Source organism: Anolis sagrei, chromosome X (assembly GCF_037176765.1).
Source record: "Anolis sagrei isolate rAnoSag1 chromosome X, rAnoSag1.mat, whole genome shotgun sequence".
NCBI classification, from domain to species: domain Eukaryota; kingdom Metazoa; phylum Chordata; class Lepidosauria; order Squamata; family Dactyloidae; genus Anolis; species Anolis sagrei.
Window position 1 is genome coordinate 61,799,322 of NC_090034.1, and position 21,389 is coordinate 61,820,710.

Consider the following 21,389-nt stretch of genomic DNA (forward strand, 5'->3'; position numbering starts at 1 on the left):
AGTATCTTGCATTTGTCACTATGATAAATAATTAAAAATTACATATATATCATAATAACAAAAATATTATGTATATATTATAACATATAATAATATTGTATTGTCGAAGGCTTTAATGGCCGGAATCACTGGGTTGTAGGTTTTTTTGGGGCTATATGACCATGTTCTAGAGGCATTCTCTCCTGACGTTTCGCCTGCATCTATGGCAAGCATCCTCAGAGGTTGTGAGGTCTCACAATCTCTGAGGATGCTTGCCATAGATGCAGGCAAAACGTCAGGAGAGAATGCCTCTCGAACATGGCCATATAGCCCGAAAAAACCTACAACCTTATAATGATATTGCTTAATAATAAATAAATAAAAATATTATGTGTATATAATATATAATATTTCAAACCTTGCCCAGAAAATGTCTATATATAAAATTATTAATATAATAATTATATTATGTTATATTATATTATTATATTATACTAGCCGTCCCTTGCCATGCGTTGCTGTGGCCCAGTCTGTTGATCTGGAAAATAAAGTAATGAAAAACTGTTGGTTTCTAATATATGTAATTTCTTTATGCTTGTGGGTAAACAGTATTGTTTCTTTGTCAGTGTTGATGTGGAGATTGTCTGGTTTGCCTACTCTGGAATATGCAACATATAATTGTCCTTCTTTAGGGGTCCCTTTCAAATCTATGATACTATATCTCTGTGTGTGTATGTGAATCCTATCTATCTATATCAATGGATGGATGGCTCTTTGTCAGGAGGGCTGTGATTACATTTTCTTGCCCTGGTCAAGTGAGTTGGACTGGATGGCCTTAAGTATTTTCTGATGGTCATGGGGATGCTGTGTGGGAAGTTTGCCCCGATTCTGTTGTTTGTGGGGTTCAGAATGCTCTTTGATTGTAGGTGAACTATAAATCCCGTTAACTATAACTCCCAAATATCAAGGTCTATTTCCCCCAAACTCCATCTGTGTTCATATTTAGGCATATGGAATTTTTGTGTCAGGTTTGGTTCAGATCCATCATTGCTTGAGTCCACAGTGCTCTTTGGATGTAGGTGGACTACAACTTCCAAACTCAAGGTCAATACCCACCAAACCCTTCCAGTGTTTTTTGTTGGTCATGTGAGTTCTGTGTGCCAAGTTGGTTCAATTCCATCGTTGGTGGAGTTCAGAATGCTCTTTGATTGTAGGTGAACTATAAATCCCAGCAACTACAACTCCCAAATGACAAAATCATAATTTTTTGAGTGATGGTCACTGCTTGTGTTGTGAGATGTTTTGTTGCCAAATTTGGTGTGATTTCGTTCATTGGTTCTTTTGTTATTAAGGTACTCATTATGCACAGAGCATTGATAGATAGATAGATAGATAGATAGATAGATAGATAGATAGATAGATAGATGATTGGTTGGGGGAGGGGCGCCAAAATACTGTTTGCTTACCGTTGAAAATTACCTAGAGCCGCCTCTTTGTCAATGTTGCAAGTGGGAGAAGCCTTGGCTGTTTGGGGATTATGGGAGCCCAGAGCATAGGAATATATATATATATATATATATATATGTGTGTGTGTGTGTGTGTGTGTGTGTGTGTGTGTGTGCGTGTGTTTGGGGATTATGCAAGCCCAGAGCATAGGAATATATATATATATATATATGTGTGTGTGTGTGTGTGTGTGTTTGGGGATTATGGGAGCCCAGAGCATAGGAATATATATATGTGTGTGTGTGTGTTTGGGGATTATGGGAGCCCAGAGTATAGGAATATATATATGTGTGTGTGTGTGTTTGGGGATTATGGGAGCCCAGAGCATAGGAATATATATATATGTGTGTGTGTGTGTTTGGGGATTATGGGAGCCCAGAGCATAGGAATATATATGTGTGTGTGTGTGTGTTTGGGGATTATGGGAGCCCAGAGCATAGGAATATATATGTATGTGTGTGTGTGTGCATGTGTTTGGGGATTATGGGAGCCCAGAGCATAGGAATATATATATGTGTGTGTGTGTGTGTGTGTGTGTGCGTGCGAGTGTTTGGGGATTATGGGAGCCCAGAGCATAGGAATATATATATATATATATATATATGTGTGTGTGTGTGTGTGTGTGTGTGTGTTTGGGGATTATGGGAGCCCAGAGCATAGGAATATATATATATTTCTATGCTCTGGGCTCCCATAATCCCCAAACAGCCAACAGCCAATATGTATATATGTGTGTGTGTGTGTGTGTGTGTATGTTTGGAGATTATGGGAGCCCAGAGTATAGGAATATATATATATGTGTGTGTGTGTGTTTGGGGATTATGGGAGCCCAGAGCATAGGAATATATATATATATGTGTGTGTGTGTGTGTGTGTGTGTGTGTTTGGGGATTATGCGAGCCCAGAGCATAGGAATATATATATATATATATATATATATGTGTGTGTGTGTGTGTGTGTGTGTGTGTGTCTGCGCGTGTGTTTGGGGATTATGGGAGCCCAGAGCATAGGAATATATATATATGTGTGTGTGTGTGTGTGTGTGTGTTTGGGGATTATGCGAGCCCAGAGCATAGGAATATATATATATATATATATGTGTGTGTGTGTGTGTGTGTGTGTGTTTGGGGATTATGGGAGCCCAGAGCATAGGAATATATATATATTCCTATGCTCTGGGCTCCCATAATCCCCAAAGAGCCAACAGCCAATATATATATATATATATATGTGTGTGTGTGTGTGTGTGTGTGTATGTTTGGGGATTATGGGAGCCCAGAGCATAGGAGAATATATATATGTTCTTGTGGGTTTTTTCGGGCTATAGAGCCATGTTCTAGAGGCATTTCTCCTGACGTTTCGCCTGCATCTATGGCAAGCATCCTCAGAGGTTGAGAAGGTCAGACCTTCTCAACCTCTGAGGATGCTTGCCATAGATGCAGGCGAAACGTCAGGAGAAATGCCTCTAGAACATGGCTCTATAGCCCGAAAAAACCCACAAGAACCTAGTGATTCCAGCCATGAAAGCCTTCGACAATCTATATATATAAATTTGTTAGGGGCATCCAACGAGGAAACAAAACTCAAAAATCCCCCAACGAAACTTAACCAAAATTCCCATGCCCATAACACAACCCACAAGGTACAAACATATCTACTCAAAATGAAAAACAACACAACAACACACTCACAAAACGGCAAAACAACAAAACTAAAAAAAAAAACCAACGAAACTTAACCAAAATCCCCGTGCCCATAACACAACCCACAAGGTACAAACATATCTACTCAAAATGAAAAACAACACAGCAACACACTCACAAAACGGCAAAAGAACAAAACTAAAAAAAAGAAAAACGAAACTTAACCAAAATTCCCATGCCCATAACACAACCCACAAGGTACAAACATATCTACTCAAAATGAAAAACAACACAACAACACACTCACAAAACGGCAAAACAACTGAGCATGCGGATTGGCGCCCAGCCGCAAGTTCCCTGGCGCGCGCACATGGCCTTCCGGCCAACGTTCCCTCTGCAGAAACCATGCCCACTCCAAGCCCCGCCGCGCCGCTTCCCGCACACACACACACCCTGCCGCACACACACACGCAACCCCACGCTCCATCACTCCCCCCGCCGCCGCATACACACATGCAACCCCACTCCCCCCGCCGCCACACACACACACGCAACCCCACGCTCCATCACTCCCCCCACCGCCGCACACACACGCAACCCCACTCCCCCCGCCGCCGCACACACACACGCAACCCCACTCCCCCCGCTGCCGCACACACGCAACCCCACGCTCCATCACTCCCCCCGCTGCCGCACACACACACACAACCCCACGCTCCATCACTCCCCTGCCCCAATCTTACCTCCTTTTACTTCACGCCACCTCCAAACCCCACCCCGCCCCTTCCCGCCCTGTCAAAATCTAGGAAAGACAGGAAGGAAGGAAAGAAGGAAGAAAGAGAAAAGGAGGTAAAGAAAAAGGGAGAAGGAAGGAAAGTTAGAGAAAGAAGAAAAGGAAAGAAAAGGAAAGATGGAAGGAAAGAGAGACAGCAGAAGAGAAAGAAAAAGGGGGAAGGAAGGAAAGAGATAGAGAAAGAAGAGGAGAAGGAAAGATGGGAAGGAAGGAAGGAAGGAAGGAAGGAAGGAAGGAAGGAAGGAGGGAGGGAGGGAGGGAGGGAAAGAAGGAGGGAAAGAGGGAAGATTGGCCACAGCAACACGTGGCGGGTAAAGGTTGTTATTTCTATTATTATTATGATGATGCTATTATTCCTATGAGACCCTTTTAGGGGGAATGGGAGAGGTGTCAGGTCCCAGAGGCAATGCATTGCATTATTGTTATTGTTATGATGGTGGTGAAATAAAAGGAAATAAAAAGTGAAAGAAGGAAGCAAACAGGGAGGGAAGAAAGGCAAAGGAAGAAAGGGGGAGGGAATGAAGGAAAGAGAGAAGGATGAAACCAAGTAGTGAAAGAAGGAAAGAAAGAAAGAGGTAGAGAAGGAAGAAAGGAGAGAAAGGGGGAGGAAAAGGGGGAAGGAATAGGTAGGGACCTCTCTTTCCTAATAGTCCAGATATCTACCTCAACTTTGATAAGTTTTACTATAGGCCACAGCAACGCGTGGCAGGGCACAGCTAGTACAATATATATATGCTCTGGGCTCCCATAATCCCCAAACATACACACACACACACACACACACACACACACACATATATATATATATATATATATTCCTATGCTCTGGACTCCCATAATCCCCAAACAGCCAACAGCAACACACACACTTGCTGGCCCTGGGATACTTGGGTGCATCAAACTCCCATTCATTCCTTCCTGCCTTCCCTGAGAGGTCAATGACCGCGAGTAAGCCCTGGCGGATGAATGAACCCAGCGTGCGAGGAGGCGTGTCCTTTGCCGCCCAGCCGGCCAATTAGAGCGGCCGGCCCCGCCAAGCCACGCCCCTTGGGCCCCTCCCCGCCATTGAAATAAAACCCGCCGGCCTTCTTCCTTTCTCTTGGTTTGCTTTCCTCGCTCTCTGAAGCAGGTAAGCCGGATTGCATGGAAATGAATGGGAGTCAGGGGAGGGTTTGACCTGGAAATGGCAGGAAAAGAGGCCAAATAGGAATGCATTGGCTTGTGTGGGCTTGGGTTTGTCCCCAAAATAAGCCTTCCTCTTGCCTTATATGCATATATTATATTTCTTATTATTATTAATTTATTATGTAATACCTTTTATTTATGTACATTATTGTTTTGTTGAATTTTATATTTTATTATATATTTTATTATTGTTTTGTATTATAATATTATATGCTTTATATTGTATTATATATACATTATATTAAATATAGCACATATGTATTTTATATTTATATTGTATTATATATTATTTTATATTGTGTATATGTATAGTATTATATTATATATCATAGTACATACAGTGTATCATATTATAGTATATATTATATATAGCATTATACATATGTATTATATATATTATATATACAAACATATTTATAGTACGCATATGTATTATATATATTATATACGCATTTATAATACATACACATATATATATTGTATTATATTAAATATATTATAGTCCATGTGTAATATATATATTGTATTATGTGTATATATTATATTAGATATATTGTATTATATTTATATTGTATTATGTATTATTTTATATTGTGTATATATATATATAGTATTATATATCATAGTACATACAGTGTATCATATTATAGTATATATTATATATAGCATTATCATACATATATATTATATATACAAACATATTTATAGTACACATATGTATTATATATATTATATACACAATTATAATACGTACACATATATATATTGTATTATATTAAATATATTATAGTCCATGTGTAATATATATATTGTATTATGTGTATATATGTATTATTTTAGATATATTGTATTATAGTATGATATATATATATATATATAATATTATATATTGGTTTTGTCCCCAAAATTATATTATATTATATTAGATATATTGTATTATAGTATGATATATATATATATATATATATATATAATATTGGTTTTGTTCCCAAAATAAGCCTTTGTCCCCAAAATATTTTATATATATATATAGTATATATATATTATAATACATATGTATTATTTACTATATATACATACAAATATTTATAATACAAGCACACACACACACATATATATATATACATACACACACACTTATTGAGATATATGTGCATTCATATACATACATATATATAATACACACATATATGCATTTATGATATATACATATCTATATATCTCTACATACATACATACACATGGCAGAGAGAATTATATATTATATATATCATATATATATATATTATATACAATTATGTATTATATTATTATATACAAACACATTTATAGTACACATATGTATTATATATATTATATATACATTTATAATACACACACACATATATATATTGTATTATATTAAATATGTTACAATACATGTGTAATATATATCTTGTATTATGTGTATATGTGTATTATATTAGATATATTGCATTATAGTATACAATTCTTTATTGATTAGTCAATTTTGACCATATCAAAACATACAGCATTATAGTATGTTATATATATTATAATATATATGTATTATTTACTATATATATACAAATATTTATAATACAAGCACATATATATGCACATTTATTCAGATATATGTGCATTAATATATATTTATTATTTATTTATTTTATTTATTTGACTTGTATACCGCCACTCCCAATTTGCCTCGGAGCGGTTTATATATACATACATATTTATAATACACACATATATGCATTTATGATATATACATATCTCTATATATCTATATACATACATAGACATGGCAGAGAGAAAGAAAGTTTTGATTCTGACACAGGCCAATATGTGGCTTTCTTCTTTCTTCCTTTCTCATTCTTTTGCTGTTTTTTCCTCTTTCTCCCTTTCCTTCTTTCTGTCTTTCTTTCTGTACCTGGGATATTGGCTCACCTGGGAGCCTCCCATTGGCTGAGCAGCCTGGCCTGATCAGAGAAGAAGCAGGAGCATTATTTATTGCACATTGTCCTTGCGCAACGGAGCCAAACCAAAGCTTGGAACAAGCCCCAAACCCCATTGGAACGCATGGCAACAGAGGAAACAGAGGAGTTTGCAGCCTTGGCTCCTCCGTGTTTACCTTTTCCCCAACTTTGTTTGTCAAACCTGGGTCATGGCCACTCTGACCTGTGGCTGCCTTCCCTTTGCATTAAAGGCATCCCTCACTAGCCTTATTATTATTATTATTATTATTATTATTATTATTATTATTATTATCATTATTATTATTATTATTATTATCTATGCTCTGTGCATAATGAGTACCTTAAAAACAAAAGAACCAATAAACAAAATCACACCAAATTTGGCAACAAAACGTCTCCCAACACAAGGAGCGCCCATCACTCAAACATTATGATTTTGTCATTTGAGAGTTGTAGTTGCTGGGATTTATAGTTCACCTACAATCAAAGAGCATTCTGAACTCCACCAATGATGGAATTGATCCAAACTTGACACACAGAACTCCCATGACCAACGGAAAATACTGGAAGGGTTTGGAGGGCATTGACCTTGAGTTTGGGAGTTGTAATTCACCTACATCCAGAGAGCACTGTGGACTCAAACAATGATGGATCTGGACCAAACTTGGCACGAATATTCCATATGGCCAAATATGAACACAGATGGATTTTGGAGGAAATAGACCTTGACATGTGGGATTTGTACTTACTGGGATTTATAGTTCACCTACAAAGAGCGTTCTGAACTCCACCAGTGATGGAATTCAACCAAACATGGCATACAGGACTTCCATGACCAACAGAAAAAACTGGAAAGGTTTGATGGACATTGACCTTGAGTGTGGGAATTATAGTTCACCCACATCCAGAGAGCACTGTGGACTCAAACAATGATGGATCTGGACCAAACTTGGCACGAATATTCCATACGCCCAAATATGAACACAGATGGAGTTTGGGGGAAATAGACCTTGACATTTGGGAGTTGTAGTTGCTGGGATTTATAGTTCACCTACAGTCAAAGAGCATTCTGAACTCCACCAATGATGGAATTGGGCCAAACTTAGCACACAGGGCTCCCATGACCAGCAGAACACACTGGAAGGGTTTGGTGGGCATTGACCTTGAGTTTGGGAGTTGTAATTCACCTACATTCAGAGAGCACTGTGGACTCAAACAATGATGGATCTGGACCAAACTTGGCACAAGCACTCAATATGCCCAAATATGAACACAGATGGAGTTTGGGGGAAATAGACCTTGACATTTGGGAGTTGTAGTCACAGGGATTCACAGTTCACCTACAATCAAAGAGCATTCTGAACCCCACGAATGACAGAATTGGAGCAAACTTCCCACACAGGACCCCCATGACCAACAGAAAATACTTAAGGCCATCCAATCCAACTCCCTTCATCAGGGCAAGAAAACGTAATCAAAGTCCTCCTGACAAAGAGCCATCAAGCCATAGATTAGATTGATAGATAGGGATTTGTAGTTGCTGGGATTTATAGTTCACCTACAATCAAATAGCATAATAGAATTGAACCAAACTTGGCACACAGAACTCCCATGACCAACAGAAAATATTGGAAGGGTTTGGTGGGCATTTACCTTGAGTTTGGGAGTTGTAGTTCACCTACATCCAGAGAGCACTGTGGACTCAAACAATGATTTGGCACGAAATACGCAATACGCCCAAATATGAACACAGATGGAGTTTGGGGGAAATAGACCTTGACACTTGGGAGTTGTAGTTACTGGGATTTATAGTTCACCTACAATCAAAGAGCATTCTGAACCCCACCAAAGATAGAATTGGGGCAAACTTCCCACACAGAACCCCCATGACCAACAGAAAATACTTAAGGCCATCCAGTCCAACTCCCTTCACCAGGGCAAGAAAACGTAATCAAAGCCCTCCTGACAAAGGGCCATCCAGCCATTCACAGACAGACATATATGTAGATGACAGATGCAGTATCAAAGATTTGAAAGAGACCCTTAAAGAAGGACTATGATATGTTGCATGTTCCAGAGTAGGCAAACCAGACAATCTCCACATCATCACTGGCAAAGAAACAGCAAGAAATACTGTTTACTCACAAACATAAAGACATTACATATATTAGAAACCAACAGTTTTTCATTAGATCACCAGACTGGCCCACAGCAACACGTGGCAGGGGACCGCTAGTATCTTTTAAAATAATATTTTTTAAAGTTATTTTGATTATGTTTATTTATAATTTGTAGAGGGGAAAAAGTAAGGTATAAATAAACAGAAAAGATATTAAAATAATTATTAAACATAATACATCATACATTTTGTAGAGAGGAAAAGCAAGTTATTAATAAATACACATAACTGATAATAATAGATGACAGTGCAGATCTGTCTGTGCTTGAAGCACTAAATAATGATATATACTAATAAAATATATAATATAAACTACAACAATAAATATATGTAATCATAATAAGTATTATATAATAATAATATAGTAAAATATATAATCTCTTTTGCAGAGAGAAGAATAAACAAGGTATAAATAAACATCATAATCGTAGATAGAAAGTATGGCAAGGCAAGTGCTTTGGAGAAAATGCATTTAAAGCAACTTTTGATTTAAATGGATGTTTAGGAGGGATTATATTAAATATATTATAATAATATTTGAATAATACATTTCATAGGAAAGCCTTGCAAAATGGCAGTGGTGCAGGAGGAAACCATGATTGCAACACATTTGAACCCAGAACGCAACGGCGTTTCGACTGAAGAAGCTTCAGCAAATGCTTTGATCAGGTTGGTGGAATAGCCTTTCATTCCTTCCTTCGCTTGAATTTGCAGCCTGGGAATGGAGAGGAATAATAATAATAGCCCAAGACGCAGATATGTGTGTGTTTGAAGCCTAGCAATAAGAATATAGTAATATACAGAAAATAATATACAAAATATAACATATATATATATATATATATAGTGTGTCAGGAGCAACTTGAGAAACGGCAAGTCACTTCTGGTGATAATATATGAAAATACAATAATAAATAATATATATTACTAATAAAAATATATAATAAATAATATAATATATGTAATTATAATAATTTTGTAATTAATGTAGTAATATATGTAGTAATATATATATATATATAATATAATATATTGTAATGTATAGACACAAGACACCTAACAAAAAAATTGATTTTGTCATTTGGGAGCTGTAACTGCCCAAATTTGAATACTGGGGGGTTGGGGGGGGGGTTGATGTTGTCATTTGGGAGTTGTAACTGCTGGGATTTTTAGTTCACCTACAATCAAAGAGTATTCTGAACCCCGCCAACGATGGAGTTGAACCAAACTTGGCACACAGTTCTGCCATGACCAACTGAAAATACTGGAACAGTTTGGTGGGCAGTGTCCTTTGGTTTTGGAGTTGTAGTTCACCTACATCCAGAGATCACTGTGGACTCAAACAATGATGGATCTGGACCAAACTCTACACAAATAGTCAATATGCCCAAATGTGAACACTGGTGGAGTTTGGGGAAAATAGAATCTTGACATTTGGGAGTTGTAGTTGCTGGGATGTATAGTTCACCTACAATCACAGAGTATTCTGAACCCCGCCAACGATGGAATTGAACCAAACTTGGCCCAGAGTAATATATGTAGTAATATATATATAATATAATATATAGTAATGTATAGTATAATATACATTACACTATATAATATATAGTAATGTATAATAACAATAATCGACCAAGACATGGAGTGTCTGACTTGAAGCCTAATAATACAGAAAGACACAGATAAATCTGTGCTTGAAGCCCAGCAATAATATATACTAATAATAAAATATATTATGTATGATAATAATATAATTATAATATTATAATAATAAAAATATAATAATATATGTAATTCTAATAATTCTAATATAATATCTATATAAATAAAAATGTAATGTTCGTTTGTGGGATTAACATAACTCAAAAACCACTGGACAAACTGACAGCAAATTTGGACACAAGACACCTAACAGCCCAATGTATGTCCTTCACTCAAAAAAATGATTTTGTCATTTGGGAGCTGTAACTACCCAAATTTGAATACTGGGGGGGGGGGGGGGGTTGGAGGGGATTGATGTCGTCATTTGGGAGTTGTAACTGCTGGGATTTATAGTTCACCTACAAGCAAAGAGCATTCTGAACTCCACCAATGATGGAATTGGGCCAAACTTAGCACACAGGGCTCCCATGACCAACAGAAAAAACTGGAAGGGTTTGGTGGACATTGACCTTGAGTTTGGGAATTATAGTTCACCCACATCCAGAGAGCACTGTGGACTCAAACAATGATGGATCTGGACCAAATTTGGCACGAATATTCCATATGCCCAAATATGAACACAGATGGAGTTTGGGGGAAATAGACCATGACATTTGGGAATTGTCGTTGCTGGGATTTATAGTTCACCTACAATCAAAGAGCATTCTGAACTCCACCAATGATGGAATTGGGCCAAACTTGGCACACAGGGCTCCCATGACCAACAGAAAAAACTGGAAGGGTTTGGTGGGCATTGACCTTGAGTTTGGGAATTGTAGTTCACCCACATCCAGAGAGCACTGTGGACTCAAACAATGATGGATCTGGACCAAACTTGACACAAAAATTCCATATGCCCAAATATGAACACAGATGGAGTTTGAAGGAAATAGACCTTGACATTTGGGAATTGTAGTTACTGGGATTTATAGTTCACTACAATTAAAGAGCATTCTGAAACCCACAAATGACAGAAATGGGGCAAACCTCCCACACAGAACCCCCATGTGGGCCACAGCAACACGTGGCAGGGAACAGCTAGTAGTAAAATAATGATAATGATAGACCAAGACATAGTGTCTTGCTTGAAGCCTAATAAATAATAATACAGAAAGACACATCTGTGTTTGAAGCCAAGCAACAATAATATATGCTAATAATGAAATATATAATATGATAATAATAAATATATAGTTGAAGGCTTTCATGGCCGGAATCGCTGGGTTGTTGTAGGTTTTTTCGGGCTGTATGGTCTAGAGCAGTGGTTCTCAACCTTCCTAATGCCGTGACCCCTTAATACAGTCCTTCATGTTGTGGTGACCCCCAACCATAACATTGTTTTTGTTGCTACTTCATAACAGTCATTTTATTACTGTTATAAATCATAATAAATATCAGATATACAAGATGTATTTTCATTCACTGGACCAAACTGGGCAAAAATACCCAATGCACCCACATGTAAATGCTAGTGGGGTTGGGGAGGATTGATTTTGTAATTTGGGAGATGTAGTTGCTGGGATTTATAGTTCACCTGTAATCAAAGAGCATTCTGAACTCCACCAGCGATGATTTTGAACCTAATTTGCCGCACAGAACTGCCATGACCAGCGGAAAACACTGGAAGGGTTTGGTGAGCATTGACCTCGAGTTTGGGAGTTGTAGTTCATCTATATTCAGCGAGCACCTTGGACTCGCGCAATGGTGGATCTGGACCAAACTTGGCACAAATACTCAATATGCCCAAATGTGAACACTGGTGGAGTCTGGAGAAAATAGACCTTTACTTTTGGGAATTGTAGTTGCTTGGATTTATAGTTCACTACAATCAAAGAACATTCTGAACTCCACCAACGATAGAATTGGCTCAAACTTCCCACATGGAATCCCCATGACCATCAGAAAATACTATGTTTTCTGATGGTCTTTGGCGACCCCTCCGACAACCCTTCACGACCCCCTCAGGGGTCCCGACCCCCAGGTTGAGAAACACTGGTCTAGAGGCATTCTCTCCTGACGTTTCGCCTGCACTTTGGCAAGCATCCTCAGAGGTAGTGAGGTCCTCACTACCTCTGAGAATGCTTGCCTAAGTGCAGGCGAAACGTCAGGAGAGAATGCCTCTAGACCATGGCCATACAGCCCGAAAAAACCTACAACAACCCAATAAATATATAATTATAATAAATGCTAATGTAATAAAATATATAATAAAATCTATTTATTGTATAATAAAATGTTTAATAAATATATAATAATAATGTATAATAATAATAATAAGGGGTCACCTGAGGTCAGCCTCTCATTCATCAACACCTTTGGGTCCTGGGGAAGACCTGGCTGCCCCCAGAATCTCCGTAGCAGCAGGCGGTGACATCACAAAAAGGGGGCGGGTTCTAGAATGGCCCGCCCCCTGTGGGCCGGCAGAGGCGGAGAAGTCCGAGAGAGGGAAGTGGGGCCAAGCCTAAAAAGCCCCTCCCCTGACACCTGCTCCCCCCAAAATGAGGCCCCGATTCCACCCAAGGAAGAAGAACAGCACCATCTGAGAGAGGCATTATTATTACTACTACCATCATTTATTATTAGTAGTAAAATAATTGTTATAATGGCTATTATTAAAATAATTATTCGTACTACTATGTTTTGTTATTGGTATTATTATTATTTTATTGCTGTTATTATTTTTTTATTATGATTATTATATTTTCCTACCTAGTTGTCTTGGAAGAGGATAATACATGTATTATTATTATCATTACTATGCCAAGGAAGTCTTGATGTTTTGGACTTAAATTAATCTCCTAAATCATATTAAATCTATGATAATAATAATAAAGTCTCCCTTTTTTACTGCAGCGTTGAAAACCAAGTCTCTGGGAAAAACGAAAAGATGTTCGGCGCCAAAAAAGGTAAGAGGCAACAGCACTCTGTTATTTATTATTATTTTTATATTTATTTATTTATTTATTTATGGCATTTATATGCCGCCCTTCTCACCCCGAAGGGGACTCAGAGCGGCTTACAGTATATATTTTCATACAATATATTATATTATTAGCATAGTACAATATCAGTATATATTACTATATTGCACTATACCATTATATTGCAATATTATTAGTAGTATTGCATGTAATGTAAATATATAATTATAATTATAATATTGAATTATTACTACTAGTATTATATTGTACTACATTATAATATTATAAATATTATATGTATATAGGTAAAAGTAAAGGTAGTCCCCTGACATTAAGTCCAGTCATGTCTGACTCTGGGGTGTGGTGCTCATCTCCATTTCTAAGCCGAAGAGCCGGCGTTGTTCGTAGACACCTCCAAGGTCATGTGGCCGGCATGACTCCATGGAGCGCTGTTACCTTCCCGCCGGAGCAGTACCTATTGATCTACTCACATTTGCATGTTTTTGAACTGCTAGGTTGGCAGAAGCTAGGGTTGACAGCGGAAGCTCACGCCGCTCCCCGGAATCGAATCTGCGACCTTTTGATCAACAAGCTCAGCAGCTCAGTGCTTTAACCCACTGCGCCACCGGGGGCTCCCATTATATGTATATACAATATACTATATCATATTATTAGTAAAGACAAGATTATATTTATTATATTAATAGTATTATTATTTCAATTGGTGAAACCCGAGGATGTGGACAAGATACTTGGAGGAATGAGGGCGACCACATGCATCCTAGACCCCTGCCCATCCTGGCTTTTAAAGGAGGCCAGAGGGGGATTGGCCGAGTGGGTGAAGGTGGTGGTTAATGCCTCCCTTTGGGAAGGCAAGATTCCAGCGAGCTTAAAACAAGCTATAATAAAACCGCTGTTGAAAAAACCATCACTGGACCCCACTCAATTTGACAATTATCGGCCAGTTTCCAATCTCCCCTTTTTGGGCAAAGTCCTGGAACATGTGGTTGCTTCACAACTCCAGGTATTTTTGGAAGACACGGACTATCTGGATCTAGCACAGTCTGGCTTTAGGCCGGGACATGGAACTGAAACAGTCTTGGTCGCCTTAGTTGATGATCTGCGTTGGGAGCTAGACAGGGGGAGTGTGTCCCTGTTAGTTCTGCTGGACTTCTCAGCGGCCTTCGATACCGTCGACCACGGTATCCTTGTGGGACGCCTCGCGGGGTACTGCTTTGCAGTGGCTCCAGTCCTTCCTTGAGGGTCGATCTCAGAAGGTGTTATTGGGAGACACCTGTTCAACCCCACAACCATTGTCTTGTGGAGTTCCTCAGGGCTCAATGTTGTCTCTCATGTTGTTTAACATCTACATGAAGCCACTGGAAGAGATCATCCAGAGTTTCGGGGTACGATGTCATCTGTACGCGGATGATGTCCAACTCTGTCACTCCTTTCCACCTGCTACTAAGGAGGCTGTCCAGGTCCTGAACCGGTGCTTGGCCGCTGTGACGGTCTGGAATTTTTTATTTCTCGTGTCAGGGCAGCCAGTCAATTATATTACATTTCTAACAGAACAAAGCAAACAAACAGACAAAATACAAAATTTGTGAGTTTGGTAGTTGATTAAATGTCCTTTGACCAGTATCTGGCCACTTGGAGTGCCTCTGGTGTTGCCGCAAGAAGGTCCTCCATTGTGCATGTGGCAGGGCTCAGGGTGCATTGCAGCAGGTGGTCTGTGGTTTGCTCTTCTCCGCACTCGCATGTCGAGGATTCCACTTTGTAGCCCCATTTCTGAAGGTTGGCTCTGCATCTCGTGGTGCCAGAGCGCAGTCTGTTCAGCGCCTTCCAAGTCGCCCAGTCCTCTGTGTGCCCAGGGGGGAGTCTCTCATTTGGTATCAGCCATTGGTTGAGGTTCTGGGTTTGAGCCTGCCAGTTTTGGACTCTCGCTTGCTGAGGCGTTCCAGCGAGTGTCTCTGTAGATCTTAGAAAACTATGTCTGGATTTAAGTCATTGACGTGCTGGCTGATACCCAAACAGGGGATGAGCTGGAGATATCACTGCCTTGGTCCTTTCACTATTGGCTGCCACTTCCCGGCGGATGTCAGGTGGTGTGATACCGGCTAGACCAGTGGTTCTCAACCTGGGGTCCCCAGAGGTTTTTGGCCTACAATTCCCAGAAATCCCAGCCAGTTTAGCAGCTGTTAGGATTTCTGGGAGTTGAAGGCCAAAAACATCTGGGGACCCCAGGTTGAGAACCACTGGGCTAGACAGTGTAATTTCTCCAGTGGTATTTCTCCGTGATAATGCGGCATGTCTCATTAAGAGCCACATCCACTGTTTTAGTGTGGTGAGATGTGTTCCACACTGGGCATGCGTACTCAGCAGCGGAGTAGCACAGCACAAGGGCAGATGTCTTCATTGTATCTGGTTGTGATCCCCAGGTTGTGCCAGTCAGCTTTCGTATGATATTGTTTCTAGCACCCACTTTTTGTTTGATGTTCAGGCAGTGCTTCTTGTAGGTAAGAGCATGGTCCAGAGCGACTCCGAGGTATTTGGGTGTGCTGCAATGCTCCAGTGGGATTCCTTCCCAGGTGATCTTCAGAGCTCGGGATGCTTCTCTGTTCTTGAGATGAAAGGCACATGTCTGTGTTTTAGATGGGTTGGGGTCTGGATGAGGGCGAACAAATTGAAATTGAATCCAGACAAGACAGAGGTACACCTGGTCAGTCGCAAGGCCAAACAGGGCATAGGGTTACAGCCTGTGTTGGACGGGGTTACACTCCCCATGAAGACGCAGGTTCGCAGCTTGGGTGTGATCCTGGACTCATCGCTGAGCCTGGAACCCCAGGTCTCGGCGGTGGTCAGGGGAGCTTTTGTACAATTAAAACTTGTGCGCCAGCTGCGCCCGTACCTTGGGAAGTCTGACTTGGCCATGGTAGTCCACGCTCTAGTCACATCCTGTATAGACTACTGCAATGCTCTCTATGTGGGGTTGCCTCTGAAGACTGCTCGGAAGCTTCAAATGGTCCAACGATCGGCAGCCAGGATGCTAACAGGAGCGGCACTCAGGGAGCATACCACTCCTCTGTTGCGCCAGCTCCACTGGCTGCCAATTTGCTACCAGGCACAATTCAAAATGCTGGCTTTAGCCTTTAAAGCCCTAAACCAGGGGTCCTCAAACCTTTTAAACAGAGGGCCAGATCATAGGCCCTCAAACTGTTGGAGGGCCGGATTATAATTTGAAAAAAACATGAATGAATTCCTATGCACACTGCACGTATCTTATTTGTAGTGCAAAAACACTTAAAAACAATACAATAATTAAAATGAAGAACAATTTTAACAAATATAAACTTATTAATATTTCAATGGGAAATGTTGGCTTGTTTTTGGCTGAAGAGATAGGATTGTTGTTGTGTGCTTTCAAGTTGTTTCAAATTTAGGTTGATCCTGAGCGAGGGCCGGGTAAATGACCTTGGAGGGCCACATCTGGCCCCCGGACCTTAGTTTGAGGACCCATGCCCTAAACAGTTCTGGCCCGATCTACCTGTCCGAACGCATCTCCTCCTATGAACCAGTTAGGACATTAAGATCGTCTGGGGAGGCCCTGCTTTCGGTCCCGCCGGCTTCACAAGCACGCCTGGCGGGGACGAGAGACAGGGCCTTCTCAGTGGTGGCCCCTTGGCTGTGGAACGCCCTTCCTGCAGATATCAGATCGGCCCCCTCCTTACTGGCATTCCGGAGAAAAGTGAAGACCTGGCTGTTCGAACAGGCATTTGACTAAGCCGTGCAAGTGATTGATTAGCGGAACATGGAATAATGGATAACGAGACTGGATTCTGATTCTATTGATGAGATCTGATGGATTTGTTATATTGATGTATTGTTGTATTGATATTTACTGTTTAATTAACTTGTTATGTTATTGCTTTTAAATGCCCAATGATCTTGTATTGTGTATACTGAAACTGTTGCTGTTAACCGCTCTGAGTCGCCTAAGGGCTGAGAAGAGCGGTATACAAATAAAGTAAATAAAGTAAATAATAAATATTATTCTAGGAGTTGTAGTATGACAGGTTCTTGGGTTGTTGTTTGGGGAGGCACCAGCATGTTGTCGTTGCTGTTACTATTATCATTATTATTTCATTATCATTATTGTTATTACAGCTATACTTTTGACTTAGGCGATCCTTCATAGCCTGAGGATGATGATCCTCCACGTGTAGTGTCCTGGCGGTGGGTCCATAGGTGGTTGTGGAGTCCTATTCTTGACCCACATGTTCTCCCGCAGTGAGGTCATCGGGTTCCAAGTTGAAGGTGGTCCCGGTCAGGGTTGGCATGACGTGCCTTCTTTTTGCACGTTTCTCCCTTTCGCCTTCCATTTGTGCCTCTTCAAATTCTGCAGCATTGCTGGTCACAGCTGACCTCCAGTTAGAGCGCTCACGGGCCAGGGCTTCCCAGTTCTCTCTCAGTCTCTCTGTCACAGCTGCCGGGTACAGCTGGTTATTCTATAATTATATAAGAACTATATTATATCATAATATATTTATTATATTAACATAATATATTTATTATTATATTTGTTATGTTATTACCTTTACTTATTACTTGAAATTTATTTTATATATTTTATTATACTTAGTATTTTATTAGTAGTATTATGTTTATTATACATTATTACATTCGTATTTTATTAGTAGATTTATTATATATATATATAACATTTATTCGTATTTTATTAGTAGTAGTAAGTTTATTATTATACCAGCTTGAGTACCTGGTGGTGCCAGGGTTGTTTGAAAAGGGCCTTGTTTGTTTTTCGATGTTAGGTAATGTCGGTTTGGTCCTATGTTGCGCTGTCTTGTTGTTTTTATATGAATACTCCCATTAGAAAATGCATAAGTATGTGGGTGAATCTTGGGTCAGTCCTTCCAAAACTCCACCAGTATTCCCAGTTGGCCGTCATGGGTCTGTGTTCCTAATTTGGTCCAGATCTGTCGTCTGCTGGGTTCAGTGATCTCTGAATATAGGTGAACTATAACTCCCTGATGCCAATGTAAGTCACCCCCAAATTCTGCCAGTATGCATAGTTGTCTGTGTTGGGTCTGTGTGCCAAGTTTGGTGCAAATCCGACGTCAGCTGGGTTCAGTGCTCTCTGGATAAGGGTGATCTATAACTCCCATATGCCAAGAACAACCACCTACAAACCTTGCCTGTATGCACACTTGGTGTCCGTTCAAGCTTGAGTCAATAAAGATGCCCATCCACTCCATGACAGTTTGGGAGTGTTGGGTCTGTGTGCCAGGTGTGGTCCAGATCCATCATCTCCTGGGTTCATTGTTCTCTGAATATGGGTGAGCTATAACTCCCAGATTTCAACGTCAGTCACACCCAAAGTCCACCAGTATGCAAAGTTGGCAGTGTTGCATCTGTGTGCCAAGTTTGGTCCAGATTTGTCATTGGTAGGATTCATAGGGCTCACGGAATACAGGTGAACTATAACTCCCAGAGTTGAAGGTCAATCACCCTCAAAGTCCACCAGTATTGGCCATATTGAATTTGTGTGCCAAATTTGGCCTAGATCCATCATCACATGGGTTTAGTGTTCTCTGAATAACTCCTGGATATCAAGGTCAATCACCCCCAAACCCAAAGTGGACAGTTTGGGTCTGTGTGCCAAGTTAGTTACAGGTCCATTGTTGGTAGGGTTCAGAGTGCTCTTAGATCGCAGGTGAACTATACATCCCAGTCCCTACAATTTGTATAAATCATGGTGAATTCTCCCCGTACCTCTCTCTAGTTTGTTCAGTTGCTGTGCACCTTAGAAAAGAATAGGACAGGGTGAAGGGACACGCAGTGGGCAGGGTCATGCAAATTCCACAGCAATGGAGAGAGAAAGGAACCCAGGGATGAGGCGCTCACTGTAATTTGCAATGTCAGTGGAGGGAGGGCTTGTGGTGGCTCCTCAGCACTGTGTCTGTGTAAGCGGACACCCCTGCCACGTACACACATACACATTTTCACTTCAATTATGTATATAGATATATTATTATTAATACTTATATTTATTAGTATATTTATTAGTATGTTTATTATTAAATATTATTATTAATAAGAATACTTACTATATTTATTAGTATTTTATTAGTAGTAGTATGGACTCTAAGATTGCCTGGGGAGGCCCTGCTCTCGGTCCCGCGTTCTTTGCAGATATGTTTGGCAGGAACAAGAGACAGGGCCTTCTCAGTGGTGGCCCCTCGGCTGTGGAACGCCCTTTGTAGGGATATTAGATCGGCCCTCTCCTAACATTTCGTAAAAAATTAAAACCTGCCTTTCGAATAAGCATTTACAAATGCAGTGTAACAGGCAAATCTAGATCTTCGGAATGAGTGGACGATATGACTGGAAAATGATTTTAGTAAGGAGACTGTAAGGAGATGATAATTACAGGCTCTATCGTGTGAGTTATAAAAACCTTTTGGCTTTGAATCATAGGCTTGAGGCTCTCATTTGCAACGAGTTAACAACGTTTATTTATAACTTTAAGTTCCAACACTTGGGAATACATTAGTATCTTGCCACGTTCTTAAGGCTTACTTTCAATATCGTTAACTTGGTTACTTTTCCTTTTAAACTCTTGACAGAATTTATATTGTAACTTAAGACACACTGGCTTTAACTTATTCTCCTTTACAATAACTCTTCTCTCAAACAGAATTTCCTCACTGTCTCTCTCTCAGACAGGGATTCTTAACTTCTTCTCCTCACACACAGATTCCTAACTGCTTCACAAGCAGCCATTCCTAACTCACTTCACAAGCAGCCATTCCTAACTCACTTCACAAGCAGCCATTCCTAACTAACTTCACAAGCAGCCATTCCTAACTAACTTCACAAGCAGCCATTCCTAACTCACTTCACAAGCAGCCATTCCTAACTCACTTCACAAGCAGCCATTCCTAACTAACTGTCATTTCTTCAACTCTCTAACTCTAACTGCCCCTTTTAAAAACGTAACTCCGCCCCTTTAGAACGTTCAGCTCTACTCTTCTCAACACCTGGGCCTACACTAATCTGCATAGGACCAATCGGCTTCCCATATGCAAATGATCTTGTCTTCGCTGTTGCTATCCTAATTGTACTAAATCTGCCCTATCTGACACATGGGAACATAGAGCTATACACCAAAAATCTTGCAGAGATCAGCAAATTCATTGCAGAGACGCTGAGGATTTAATGTTTTTATTGGTTTTTATATTATATGCTAAACGTTTTAATTATATTTTATGTTGTTGGGGGCATCAAATTTTGTAAACCGCCTTAAGTTGCCTTCGGGCTAAGAAAGGCAGTATATAAATACAACAAATAAAATAAATAAATTTATATTATTGATTAGTATCTTCATTATTAAATATTATTATTAATAATATTATATTTATTACTATTTTATTAGTAGTATGTTTATTATTAAATATTATTATGAATAAGAATATGTATTATATT

General features: G+C 39.6%; 1 protein-coding gene across 2 annotated transcripts in view; it reads left to right on the top strand.

Annotated features, from left to right (window-relative positions):
* Positions 1-4,982: 4,982 nt before the first annotated feature.
* ACSBG2 (acyl-CoA synthetase bubblegum family member 2) overlaps positions 4,983-21,389 on the top strand; it is a 54,832-nt gene continuing 38,425 nt past the window's right edge. The window contains exons 1-3 of one of the 2 annotated variants that reach the window (XM_067473609.1): positions 4,983-5,050; positions 9,822-9,933; positions 13,819-13,871. In XM_067473609.1, the coding sequence (XP_067329710.1) occupies positions 9,836-9,933; positions 13,819-13,871 (151 nt within the window). In that variant the 5' untranslated portion in view covers positions 4,983-5,050; positions 9,822-9,835. The remainder of the gene's footprint in view (positions 5,051-9,821; positions 9,934-13,818; positions 13,872-21,389) is intronic. The other variant, XM_067473610.1, reaches the window with a different exon arrangement.